Here is a 14515-nt window from a genome sequence, read left to right on the forward strand (position 1 = left end):
TTGGTTGACAGTGTTGGGGGATGGGTAATGTATTGATGCTCGAGTGACAAATCAACCCAAATTTGTTTCTATTTGTCTTTGTAACTTATTTTTGTTATTTATGAGTCTTATTTTTGTATATATTTTTATATTTGTATAGTTTTAAATGTTATGTTTATTTATTTGTGTCGTTCCAAATGTCAGAATAAAAATTACAGTTAGTGCAGAATGGTGCTTTTGGGGGGCTGAAGGGGGGGGGGGTCGCCCAGGGAGCCATACAAGCTAGAACCGCCACTGCACACGCACACAGATAGCGGGAGAGAGAGAGCATTTGAACCTGTTTCACTCAGCAGAAATCACCACGCATGCTCTACCCCCCACTATTGAACATTACCTTATCAGCGCGAGCCCAGTGGAAAGGGACAGAAGTCAACGCTGCGCACTCCAGACCATATACATCCGGTCAGACTATTGTGCGATAGCCTATACCTAGGCTACATATGGTTGATTGACCAAGCTTTTAACATTTTTCTTTATTCACCCTAGGACAACATATTTGAATATATTACTAGGCCTAGGCTACGATTGTGAATTTGACAGACGCATCAACATTCGCAACATCAACATGACAGACGCATCTACATTCAACATCAACACCGCGTTTTGATCCTAAAGGATGGCTGAAGCAGAACTACAGGCGTTTACGTCTATGATGGACGCACTCGTTCAAATCAGCGTAAGTGTGGTGATGGTTAATTAGACCTATTTGTTTACCATAAATGTGATGTGGAGACTGGAGCCTATTTTGTTATTCTGTAGGCCACCAGACCGAGGCTATAGCAAACATAAATGTGGTAAGGTTACCTGTATTTCAACTGGCCGTTCAGAGAGAAATGCCTCAGCTAAGCTATATATACATAATGTTATTAATATTGCATAATGTTTTTAGTTAAACTGTGTTTTCAGCACGCCACGTAGGCTAGCCTACATAAGATATAGAGGCCTTCACATCCGTTTTGGCATCAACATTTCATCATCCTTCATACATTATTCTTAGGCTATATTTTTCTTCAATGTGAAATGGTCTGCTTTTGTTATTATATTGACTAAAATTGAACCAGACATTCATCAATAAGTCTGAGCTATAAATTAGAAATGGGTGATATTTGGCTCCAACACTTTGGCTTGACGCCAGCGGCTGGTCACTATCGGCTGGTTATTGACACACCTAGCTATGAGGTAAAGGGTGAAAGGAGGATTAAATGGATAGCCAATATATATATTTTTGAAGCCTATCGGTCGAATGCGTACCCCCGCGTGCACAGACAAAAACAAGGGGTCCGATGATATGATTTGCTATCTCCCAACACGGTGAGCAGGGAACGGATGATGTTTGTCGCCATAGAAACGGTATTCAGGGAGCGCCAGCACGCGGCGGCGGTCCTGGCTCTCGCGCAACATAGGTGCAGAAAGGACCCGCTGACACCGACTATTCTGCCGAGCCAGGGAAAGAAAAAACATTGATAGAGGAGAGAGAGAGTTGTAGTCATTCTTATCGAAGCCTAATCAATGTGAATGCTATTTTCCCGGTAGCCAGTAGCCTTGGCCTATCATGAATCCCATTGAAATGTCCAAAGCCGGCCTAGGGAAGGTGAAGTCGGCTAGGCCTTGCCCGGTAATATAGCCTATTTTGTGCGTTGAAATCCAATTTAATGTAATTAATTGTTCCCATAAAATGAATCTCTTCTCACCATCATGGTGGCTTGTGTTAACTGAACTGAGGAAGGTTAGAAGCAACTAGTCCTACAACAAAGCTATAGATAAAAGGATCTATTACTCCTCTATACTGGGTTTACATCATGCTGTTGGCCAGACAGCTGGACTGAAGTGATTAGACTCATATTTAAGGAGACTGGCTGTAGCACCTTAGTCAGCCCTGGCCTGGGTATTTATACACACACACACCTGCTTTCTCCTTTCATGTGTCCAACATAAATTCTAAACCAGGAATGGTTAAATAATGTAAGATGCTGTTTCTCTCTCCCTCTCTCTCATCTCGTTCTCTCTCTCCTCTATTTAGAGCAGTTAAATTATTCCTCTGCCTCATTCTCACTCCTGTTTTCACTTCCCCCTCTTTCTCCTCACACCCTCCCCTGCTCACTCACCCTTTATTTGCTTCCTCTCTCCCTGCTCCTCCAACTCCTCTCCCCGTCTCTCTTCTATCTCCAACCCCTTATCCCCCCTCCCTCTCTCGTCCTCCAGTCTAACATAAAGAGTATGGAGCGGGAGCTGCATTGCCCGGTGTGTACTGAGATGGTGAAGCAGCCCATCATCCTGCCGTGCCAGCACAGTGTGTGTCTGCTGTGTGCTGCTGAGGTGTTAATCCAGAGAGGATACCCTCCCCCAGACCTCCCCCCAGAGCCCAACTCCCCGGCTGCATCCCCCAACACACGCTCCCCGCGCGGGGCACGCAGACCCCCGCCCAAGACCACCGACCGCCTGGACCGCGTCCTCAGACCAGGTGGGTTAACGTGTGTGTGAATGCTGATGTCGATCTCACTTGTGTGCCAGTGCCTGCAGATGAGAGTGACATCATCATCAGATCAGCATCTGACTTTGTTTTACTGGCCAGTGAAGATGGTTTTCATACCAGAGCCATATATATACTGTATATACACTACCATTCAAAAGTTTGGGGTCACTTAGAAATGTCCTTGTTTTTGAAAGAAAAGCAAGTTTTTTGTCCATTACAATAACATCAAATTGATCAGAAATACAGTGTAGATGTTGTTAATGTTTTAAATGACTATTGTAGCTGGAATCGGCAGATTTTTTATGGAATATCTACATAGGCGTACAGAGGCCCATTATCAGCAACCATCACTCCTGTGTTTCAATGGCACGTTGTGTTAGCTAATCCAAGTTTATCCTTTTAAAAGGCTAATTGATCATTAGAAAACCCTTTTGCAATTATGTTAGCACAGCTAAAAACTGTTGTCCTGATTAAATATACAATAAAACTGACCTTCTTTAGACTAGTTGAGTATCTGGAGAATCAGCATTTGTGGCTTCGATTACAGGCTCAAAATGGTCAGAAACAAAGAACCTTCTGAAACTCGTCAGTCTATTCTTGTTCTGAGAAGAATGTGTGTTGTTCTGAGTTTGTGTGTGTGTGTGTGTGTGTGTGTGTGTGTGTGTGTGTGTGTGTGTGTGTGTGTGTGTTTGAACTAGCAGGTGTTCTAGGTGTGAAGCAGTAGTTTCTGTCTGTGTCAGCATGTAGTGTGCAGTGCAGTCAGGGGATAGAAAAGTATGTCTCTAGTTCTATCAAACTGTGATGGAACTATCACACTCATACTGATTACTTTCTGTCTCACACTGTCTCCTCTCTCCCTCACCAAACCTCCCCCCTCCTCCCCCCACCTCTCAGGTTTTGGGACATACCCCGGGCGTCGTCGTAAGGACATGTCTCCTGCCCCCATGCTGTTCCCCTGTCCGTCCTGTCACAAGGAGGTGGAGCTGGGGGAGAGAGGACTGACCGATTGCCTCAGGAATCTCACCTTGGAACGCATCGTAGAGAGGTACACACACACACACACACACACACACACACACACACACACACACACACACACACACACACACACACACACACAGACAAACAGACACGTAGAGAGAGTTGCTCACTTTCTTACAGAGGAATGTAGGTTCTGAACCAATCCTGCAGGAAATAAAGATCAGCACAGAAAGAAGGAAAAGTCAATAGTGCTTTATAAATGGGACAGAAAATCATTGGTTTTGGTACGGGGAGAACCCCCCCTCTCCTGAAGCAGAGCCTAACGAGCTGAGTGTGTGGGAACTGGGAAGCTGAGGTGACTTCATAATTCACACAAACATCAAATGGACTTTCTGAACAACAAGTTGAGGTTCTGAATGCTTCAAGAGACAAACACATAGACATTGTGATTCTCATAAATAGCCTCCTTTCCTTGTTTCCTTTCCTTCATTAGTAGTGATCTGAAAGAGAGGAAGAGAGGAGGCCTTTGTAGACTACTGAGATTCACGTAGAGAAGGGAAGAGAGAGGGGATGGAAGAGAGATTTGGGAGAGGTATAGGGAGAGAGTGGGAACGAATTGGGATGAAAGAGAGAGAGAGAGGGGGAAAGAATTGGGATGAAAGAGAGAGAGAGAGGGGGAAATAATTGGGATGAAAGAGAGAGAGAGGGGGAGGGAGAATGTCCATTGTTGTTTGAGACGCAGCAGCAGCAGTTTGAGAGGAGTCTGCTGCAGCTGCTCTCTCTCTCCCCTGGAGGCTGGGTTGTCTCTGTCAGTAAAGCGTGACTGGGCATGTTGAGAGTCCATAGCTCACTGGAAGTAGAAACAGTGCAGTCTGAAGGAACACAGAACACAGCTGAAGGATCCAGGTCAGGAAGTTGGATAGCATTTTTAAAAAAAAACATACATCTGAAGGCAGAGCAGAACAGAGCAGGACAGAACAGAACAGGACAGAACAGAACAGGACAGAACAGGACAGGAGAGAACAGGACAGAGCAGAACAGAGCAGAGCAGAACAGGACAGAACAGGACAGGACAGAACAGAGCAGAACAGAACAGAACAGAGCAGAACAGGACAGAACAGGACAGAACAGGACAGAACAGGACAGAACAGGACAGAACAGAACAGGACAGAACAGAACAGGACAGAACAGAACAGGACAGAACAGGACAGAACAGGACAGAACAGAACAGGACAGAAAAGAACAGGACAGAACAGGACAGAACAGGACAGAACAGGACAGAACAGGACAGAACAGGAGAGAACAGGACAGAGCAGAACAGAGCAGAGCAGAACAGAGCAGAGCAGAACAGAACAGAGCAGAACAGAACAGGACAGAACAGAACAGGACAGAACAGAACAGGACAGAACAGGACAGAACAGGACAGAACAGAACAGGACAGAACAGGACAGAACAGAACAGGACAGAACAGAACAGGACAGAACAGAACAGGACAGAACAGAACAGGACAGAACAGGACAGAACAGGACAGAACAGGAGAGAACAGGACAGAGCAGAACAGAACAGAACAGAGCAGAGCAGAGCAGAACAGGACAGAACAGAGCAGAACAGAACAGAACAGAACAGAACAGAACAGGACAGAACAGGACAGAACAGAACAGGACAGAACAGGACAGAACAGGACAGAACAGGACAGAACAGAGCAGAACAGGACAGGACAGGACAGGACAGGACAGGACAGGACAGGACAGGACAGGACAGGACAGGACAGGACAGGACAGGACAGGACAGGACAGGACAGGACAGAACAGAACAGAACAGAACAGAACAGAACAGAACAGAACAGAACAGAACAGAACAGAACAGAACAGAACAGAACAGAACAGAACAGGACAGGACAGGACAGGACAGGACAGGACAGGACAGGACAGGACAGGACAGAACAGAACAGGACAGGACAGGACAGGACAGAACAGAACAGAACAGACCGTACAGCAGCACATTTAGCTCATTCGCCCCTTCCTAACTTTTGCCTAACCCACGTCCAGTCTCTCTCTCTCTTTCTCTCTCTCTCTCTCTCTCTCTCTCTCTCTCTCTCTCTCTCTATCTCTCAATTCAATTCAAGGGGCTTTATTGGCATGGGAAACATGTGTTAACATTGCCAAAGCAAGTGAGGTAGACAATACACAAAAGTGAAACAAACAATACAAATTAACAGTAAACATTACACATACAGAAGTTTCAAAACAATAAAGACATTACAAATGTCATATTATATATATACAGTGTTGAAACAATGTACGAATGGTTAAAGCACACAAGTTAAAATAAATAAGCATAAATATGGGTTGTATTTACAATGCTGTTTGTTCTTCACTGGTTGACCTTTTCTTGTGGCAACAGGTCACAAATCTTGCTGCTGTGATGGCACACTGTGGAATTTCACTCAGTAGATATGGGAGTTTATCAAAATTGGATTTGTTTTCGAATTCTTTGTGGATCTGTGTAATCTGAGGGAAATATGTGTCTCTAATATGGTCATACATTGGGCAGGAGGTTAGGAAGTGCAGCTCAGTTTCCACCTCATTTTGTGGGCAGTGAGCACATAGCCTGTCTTCTCTTGAGAGCCATGTCTGCCTACGGCGGCCTTTCTCAATAGCAAGGCTATGCTCACTGAGTCTGTACATAGTCAAAGCTTTCCTTAATTTTGGGTCAGTCACAGTGGTCAGGTATTCTGCCACTGTGTACTCTCTGTTTAGGGCCAAATAGCATTCTAGTTTGCTCTGTTTTTTTGTTAATTCTTTCCAATGTGTCAAGTAATTATCTTTTTGTTTTCTCATGATTTGGTTGGGTCTAATTGTGCTGTTGTCCTGGGGCTCTGTGGGGTCTGTTTGTGTTTGTGAACAGAGCCCTAGGACCAGCTTGCTTAGGGGACTCTTCTCCAGGTTCATCTCTCTGTAGGTGATGGCTTTGTTATGGAAGGTTTGGGAATCGCTTCCTTTTAGGTGGTTGTAGAATTTAACTCTCTCTCTCTCTCTCTCTCTCTCTCTACACAGTGATCTTGGACAGTGACATCATTATGGCTTAATGTTGCTCTGTGTTCTCTCACCTTCCTCTTTTTGTATCAACCCCCACCCTCTCCACTGTTTCTCCCCCTCCCCCTGTCTGCCTCCAGGTACAGACACACAGTGAGCCTGGGCAGCGTGGCTATAATGTGTGGCTTCTGTAAGGCTCCTCAATCCTTGGAGGCCACTAAGGGCTGTGCTGACTGCAGGTCCAACTTCTGCAACGAGTGTTTCAAGCTCTACCACCCCTGGGGTACGCTCCGCTCCCAGCACGAACACATACTGCCCACCAACAACTTCAGACCCAAGGTATGTGTGTGTTTTGTGTGTGTGTGTGTGTTTACGTAGTATTTGGGGGGTGTCCTGTATTGTCCTGTATTTCCCTCTTCTCTGTATCTATCCATATCTCTATTACTTTGTTACCTGTTTCATCTACAGTACCTCTCTCTCTCTCCTTCACCTATTTCCTCTACAGTCCCCCTCTCTCTCTCCTTCACCTGTTTCCTCTACAGTCCATCTCTCTCCTTCACCTGTTCCTCTACAGTCCACCCCTCTCTCTCCTTCACCTGTTTCCTCTACAGTCCATCTCTCTCCTTCACCTGTGTCCTGTACAATACCCCTCTCTCTCTCTCTCTCTCTCTCTCTCTCTCTCTCTCTCTCTCTCTCTCTCTCTCTCTCTCTCTCTCTCTCTCTCTCTCTCTCTCTCTTTCCTTCACCTGTTTCCTCTACAGTCCCCCTCTCTCTGTCCTTCACCTGTTTCCTCTACAGTAACCTCTCTCTCTCCTTCACCTGTTTCCTCCACAGTACCTCTCTCTTTCCTTCACCGGTTTCCTCTCTCCTTCACCTGTTTCCTCTACAGTAACCTCTCTCTCTCCTTTACCTATTTCCTCTACAGTACCTCTCTCTCTCTCCTTCACCTATTTCCTCTACAGTAACCTCTCTCTCTCCTTCACCTATTTCCTCTACAGTACCCCTCTCTCTCTCCTTCACCTATTTCCTCTACAGTACCTCTCTCTCTCTCCTTCACCTATTTCCTCTACAGTACCTCTCTCTCTCTCCTTCACCTGTTTCCTCCACAGTACCTCTCTCTCTCCTTCACCTGTTTCCTCTACAGTACCCCTCTCTCTCCTTCACCTATTTCCTCTACAGTACCTCTCTCTCTCTCCTTCACCTGTTTCCTCCACAGTACCTCTCTCTCTCCTTCACCTATTTCCTCTACAGTACCTCTCTCTCTCTCCTTCACCTATTTCCTCTACAGTACCTCTCTCTCTCTCCTTCACCTGTTTCCTCCACAGTACCTCTCTCTCTCCTTCACCTGTTTCCTCTACAGTACCCCTCTCTCTCCTTCACCTATTTCCTCTACAGTACCTCTCTCTCTCTCCTTCACCTGTTTCCTCCACAGTACCTCTCTCTCTCCTTCACCTGTTTCCTCTACAGTACCCCTCTCTCTCCTTCACCTATTTCCTCTACAGTACCTCTCTCTCTCTCCTTCACCTGTTTCCTCCACAGTACCTCTCTCTCTCCTTCACCTATTTCCTCTACAGTACCTCTCTCTCTCTCCTTCACCTATTTCCTCTACAGTAACCTCTCTCTCTCCTTTACCTATTTCCTCTACAGTACCTCTCTCTCTCTCCTTCACCTATTTCCTCTACAGTAACCTCTCTCTCTCCTTCACCTATTTCCTCTACAGTACCCCTCTCTCTCTCCTTCACCTATTTCCTCTACAGTACCTCTCTCTCTCTCCTTCACCTATTTCCTCTACAGTACCTCTCTCTCTCTCCTTCACCTGTTTCCTCCACAGTACCTCTCTCTCTCCTTCACCTGTTTCCTCTACAGTACCCCTCTCTCTCCTTCACCTATTTCCTCTACAGTACCTCTCTCTCTCTCCTTCACCTGTTTCCTCCACAGTACCTCTCTCTCTCCTTCACCTATTTCCTCTACAGTACCTCTCTCTCTCTCCTTCACCTATTTCCTCTACAGTACCTCTCTCTCTCTCCTTCACCTGTTTCCTCCACAGTACCTCTCTCTCTCCTTCACCTGTTTCCTCTACAGTACCCCTCTCTCTCCTTCACCTATTTCCTCTACAGTACCTCTCTCTCTCTCCTTCACCTGTTTCCTCCACAGTACCTCTCTCTCTCCTTCACCTATTTCCTCTACAGTACCCCTCTCTCTCTCCTTCACCTGTTTCCTCTACAATAACCCCTCTCTCTCCTTCACCTATTTCCTCTACAGTACCTCTCTCTCTCTCCTTCACCTGTTTCCTCCACAGTACCTCTCTCTCTCCTTCACCTGTTTCCTCTACAGTACCTCTCTCTCTCCTTCTTCACCTATTTCCTCTACAGTACCTCTCTCTCTCTCCTTCACCTGTTTCCTCCACAGTACCTCTCTCTCTCCTTCACCTGTTTCCTCTACAGTACCTCTCTCTCTCCTTCTTCACCTATTTCCTCTACAGTACCTCTCTCTCTCTCCTTCACCTGTTTCCTCTACAGTACCTCTCTCTCTCCTTCTTCACCTATTTCCTCTACAGTACCTCTCTCTCTCTCCTTCACCTGTTTCCTCTACAGTACCTCTCTCTCTCCTTCACCTGTTTCCTCTACAGTACCCCTCTCTCTCCTTCACCTATTTCCTCTACAGTACCCCTCTCTCTCTCCTTCACCTATTTCCTCTACAGTACCTCTCTCTCTCCTTCACCTATTTCCTCTACAGTACCTCTCTCTCTCTCTCCTTCACCTGTTTCCTCCACAGTACCTCTCTCTCTCTCCTTCACCTGTTTCCTCTACAGTACCTCTCTCTCTCCTTCACCTATTTCCTCTACAGTACCTCTCTCTCTCTCCTTCACCTGTTTCCTCCACAGTACCTCTCTCTCTCTCCTTCACCTATTTCCTCTACAGTACCTCTCTCTCTCTCCTTCACCTGTTTCCTCCACAGTACCTCTCTCTCTCCTTCACCTGTTTCCTCTACAGTACCTCTCTCTCTCCTTCACCTATTTCCTCTACAGTACCTCTCTCTCTCTCCTTCACCTGTTTCCTCCACAGTACCTCTCTCTCTCTCCTTCACCTATTTCCTCTACAGTACCTCTCTCTCTCTCCTTCACCTGTTTCCTCCACAGTACCTCTCTCTCTCTCCTTCACCTGTTTCCTCCACAGTACCTCTCTCTCTCTCCTTCACCTATTTCCTCTACAGTACCTCTCTCTCTCTCCTTCACCTGTTTCCTCCACAGTACCTCTCTCTCTCCTTCACCTGTTTCCTCTACAGTACCTCTCTCTCTCCTTCACCTATTTCCTCTACAGTACCTCTCTCTCTCTCCTTCACCTGTTTCCTCCACAGTACCTCTCTCTCTCTCCTTCACCTATTTCCTCTACAGTACCTCTCTCTCTCTCCTTCACCTGTTTCCTCCACAGTACCTCTCTCTCTCTCCTTCACCTGTTTCCTCCACAGTACCTCTCTCTCTCTCCTTCACCTATTTCCTCTACAGTACCTCTCTCTCTCTCCTTCACCTGTTTCCTCCACAGTACCTCTCTCTCTCTCCTTCACCTATTTCCTCTACAGTACCTCTCTCTCTCTCCTTCACCTGTTTCCTCCACAGTACCCCTCTCTCTCTCCTTCACCTGTTTCCTCTACAGTACCTCTCTCTCTCCTTCACCTGTTTCCTCTACAGTACCTCTCTCTCTCTCCTTCACCTATTTCCTCTACAGTACCTCTCTCTCTCTCCTTCACCTGTTTCCTCCACAGTACCTCTCTCTCTCTCCTTCACCTATTTCCTCTACAGTACCTCTCTCTCTCTCCTTCACCTGTTTCCTCCACAGTACCTCTCTCTCTCTCCTTCACCTGTTTCCTCCACAGTACCTCTCTCTCTCTCCTTCACCTATTTCCTCTACAGTACCTCTCTCTCTCTCCTTCACCTGTTTCCTCCACAGTACCTCTCTCTCTCTCCTTCACCTATTTCCTCTACAGTACCTCTCTCTCTCTCCTTCACCTGTTTCCTCCACAGTACCCCTCTCTCTCTCCTTCACCTGTTTCCTCCACAGTACCCCTCTCTCTCTCCTTCACCTGTTTCCTCCACAGTACCTCTCTCTCTCTCCTTCACCTATTTCCTCCACAGTACCTCTCTCTCTCTCCTTCACCTGTTTCCTCCACAGTACCTCTCTCTCTCTCCTTCACCTGTTTCCTCTACAGTACCTCTCTCTCTCTCCTTCACCTGTTTCCTCTACAGTACCCCTCTCTCTCCTTCACCTATTTCCTCCACAGTACCCCTCTCTCTCCTTCACCTATTTCCTCTACAGTACCTCTCTCTCTCTCCTTCACCTGTTTCCTCTACAGTACCTCTCTCTCTCTCCTTCACCTATTTCCTCTACAGTACCCCTCTCTCTCTCCTTCACCTGTTTCCTCTACAGTACCCCTCTCTCTCCTTCACCTATTTCCTCTACAGTACCCCTCTCTCTCTCCTTCACCTGTTTCCTCTACAGTACCCCTCTCTCTCCTTCACCTATTTCCTCTACAGTACCCCTCTCTCTCTCCTTCACCTATTTCCTCTACAGTACCTCTCTCTCTCCTTCACCTATTTCCTCTACAGTACCTCTCTCTCTCCTTCTTCACCTATTTCCTCTACAGTACCTCTCTCTCTCCTTCACCTGTTTCCTCTACAGTACCTCTCTCTCTCTCCTTCACCTGTTTCCTCTACAATAACCTCTCTCTCTCTCCTTCACCTGTTTCCTCTACAGTACCTCTCTCTCTCTCCTTCACCTGTTTCCTCTACAGTACCTCTCTCTCTCTCCTTCACCTATTTCCTCCACAGTACCTCTCTCTCTCTCCTTCACCTATTTCCTCTACAGTACCTCTCTCTCTCTCCTTCACCTGTTTCCTCCACAGTACCTCTCTCTCTCCTTCACCTGTTTCCTCTACAGTACCTCTCTCTCTCTCCTTCACCTATTTCCTCTACAGTCCATCTCTCTCCTTCACCTGTTTCCTCTACAGTACCTCTCTCTCTCTCCTTCACCTATTTCCTCTACAGTACCTCTCTCTCTCTCCTTCACCTATTTCCTCTACAGTACCTCTCTCTCTCCTTCACCTGTTTCCTCTACAGTACCTCTCTCTCTCTCCTTCACCTATTTCCTCTACAGTACCTCTCTCTCTCTCCTTCACCTGTTTCCTCCACAGTACCTCTCTCTCTCCTTCACCTGTTTCCTCTACAGTACCTCTCTCTCTCCTTCACCTGTTTCCTCTACAGTACCTCTCTCTCTCTCCTTCACCTGTTTCCTCCACAGTACCTCTCTCTCTCTCCTTCACCTATTTCCTCTACAGTACCTCTCTCTCTCTCCTTCACCTGTTTCCTCTACAGTACCTCTCTCTCTCTCCTTCACCTATTTCCTCTACAGTACCTCTCTCTCTCTCCTTCACCTATTTCCTCTACAGTACCTCTCTCTCTCTCCTTCACCTATTTCCTCTACAGTACCTCTCTCTCTCTCCTTCTCTCTTCACCTGTTTCCTCTACAGTACCTCTCTCTCTCTCTTTCTCTCTTCACCTGTTTCCTCTACAGTACCTCTCTCTCTCTCCTTCACCTATTTCCTCTACAGTAACCTCTCTCTCTCCTTCACCTATTTCCTCTACAGTACCTCTCTCTCTCTCCTTCACCTGTTTCCTCTACAGTACCTCTCTCTCTCTCCTTCACCTGTTTCCTCTACAGTAACCTCTCTCCTTCATGTTTCCTCCACAGTGACTCTCTCTGAGTTTGGCTGGTGACCTCCTTTTCTTCCTCCTCCTTATATCTTCTTCCTCTCTCCTCCCTACCCACCCCTGTATCTACACCTCTACTGTACCTGTCTTCCTCCTCTCCGCTCCTGCCCTCTCCCCCTCCTCCCCTCTCCCCTCCTCCCCGCTCCTCTTCCTTCCTCTCCCCCTCCTCCTCTCCTCTCCGCTCCTGCCCTCTCCTTTCCCCACCTCTCTCCTCCTCCTCTCCCCTCCTCTCCCCCTCCCCCCTCCTGCCCTCTCTCCTCTCCTCCTCTCCCCCTCCTCCCCTCTCTCCTCCTCTTCGCTCCTGCCCTCTCCCCCTCCCCCCTCTCCACTCCTCCCCTCCTCCGCTCCTCTCCGCTCCTGTCCTCTCCTTTCCCCTCCTCCCCCTCAACCCTCTCCCCCTCCTCCCCTCTCCTCTCCCCTCCTGCCCTCTCTTCTCTCCTCCTCCTCTCCCTCCTCTCCCCCACCTCCCCTCTTGCCCTCTCTCCTCTCCTCCTCTCCCCTGTTCTCCCCTATTAGGTCCTAACGTGTCTGGAGCATGAGCAGGAGAGGTTGTTGTGGTACTGTCGCTCCTGCCAGATGCTACTGTGTCCTCTATGTAAGCTCCGCAGAGTCCACCACGGCCACAAGGTGGCGCCCATCGCACAGGCCTGCCAGGCACTAAAGGTATCTGTCTGTCTGTCTGTCTGTCTGTCTGTTAAACCACGAAACTACATGTTTGCTTGCTGATATTGTCATCTGTCTCTCTTAACACCTGAGGACAAAATCACCAAGGAGATCAACTACATTCTGGCCAATCAGGACACAGTAAAGGCTCAGATAACTCAGCTGGAGAGTGCCGTCACACATATGGAGGTAAACTCTCTCTCCATCCTTTCTCTCTCTTTCATCCAATCCACTACTTTCTTCCCTCTATCCTTCGATTGCCTCTTTCTCTCCAACACAGTATAACCTTCATGCTCTTCTTTCCCTCCCTCTACCCCCTCCCTTCTTCCCACCTCCCCCACACCCTCTCCCTGTCTCTCTCCCTTTACCCCCTCCCTTATACCCCTCTTAACTCCCTCTCTCCAGTTGAACAGTGTGTTGGCGAGGGAGCAGTTGTCTCAGTCTGTGAGGGAGCTGGGGGCGTCTCTAGCTGAGCGACAGGGAGCGTTGACCCTGGCCCTGGAGGGGGCCCGGCTGAGGAGGGGGGAGGCCCTGTCGGCCCAGGTGTCTGAGAGGAGGGGTCTGCAGGAGGACGGCGGGTTAATGGCCTACACACAGGAGCTGCTCAAAGAGACCGACCAACCCTGCTTCGTACAGGCCGCACGAATCACCCACAACAGGTACGGGTGGTAGATGCAAGACATACATGCGCACGCGCACACACACACCGTGGGTAAATAACAGGTGCAATATCGACGCTTAACGCTTACCAGCCCCGTCCCCCTCTTTCTCTCTCGCTCTTTCTCTGTCTCTGACTCTCTCTTTCTCTCTCTCCAGGCTGGTGAAAGCGATAGAGAATCTGCAGTGTTTCTCTCTCTCGGCTGATCCCTCCTTCAGACACTTCCACATGGACGCCTCCAGAGAAGTGAAACTCATCAGCAACATGGAATACATAAGAGGTGTGTGTACGAGGTTAGATCTGAAAGCTAACTCATCCCATCCACCAATATAACTCCCTTTTCTTCTCTGCCCTGCCCCTGCTACAGCCCCATTGGCTCCTGTGATTGACACTCAGCGGACGCTGGCCTATGACCAGCTGTTCCTGTGCTGGCGACTCCCCCAGGACTCCGCCCCTGCCTGGCACTTCTCTGTCGAGTTCCAGCGGCGAATGGGATTGACCGAGGCAGGCTGGGGAGGAGAGGTCAGAAGTCCCAATGCTCCAGTGGCGTGGCAACGCCTGGAGGAGGTGGGCGGGACTAGTGCTGTGATTGACCGGCTGGAGATGGACAGTGTGTACGTGTTAAGGGTGAAAGGAAGCAATAAGGCAGGGTTTGGAGAGTACAGCGAAGAGGTTTACCTGCACACACCACCCGCACCAGGTGAGACACACACAGACACGTACGTACGCAATTCATGATACAATTATTGTTGGGGAATTGTTTAACAAAGTCAATACCTCTTTTGTCCCAATCCATCCCCTCACCTTCTCAATTCCCTCATCTTCTCATCTTCGCTCTGCATAACCCACTCCCTCTGCTCTGCAACCCAGCTCCACGCCCCGGCCCTCTCTCCATCCCCCAT

General features: G+C 48.2%; 1 protein-coding gene across 1 annotated transcript; it reads left to right on the forward strand.

The window, feature by feature from the left end:
- Nucleotides 1-456: 456 nt before the first annotated feature.
- Nucleotides 457-14515, forward strand: LOC120047281 (tripartite motif-containing protein 46-like; the record flags this gene model as incomplete). The annotated part of the gene is made up of 10 exons (XM_038992807.1): nt 457-715; nt 2242-2500; nt 3407-3557; nt 6669-6867; nt 12809-12955; nt 13049-13144; nt 13361-13614; nt 13772-13893; nt 13981-14313; nt 14484-14515. Coding segments are annotated over exons 1-10 (1653 nt in total), but the record flags the coding sequence as incomplete, so codon positions are not given.

The sequence above is a fragment of the Salvelinus namaycush genome, chromosome 5 (genome assembly GCF_016432855.1).
Source record: "Salvelinus namaycush isolate Seneca chromosome 5, SaNama_1.0, whole genome shotgun sequence".
Lineage (NCBI taxonomy): Eukaryota > Metazoa > Chordata > Actinopteri > Salmoniformes > Salmonidae > Salvelinus > Salvelinus namaycush.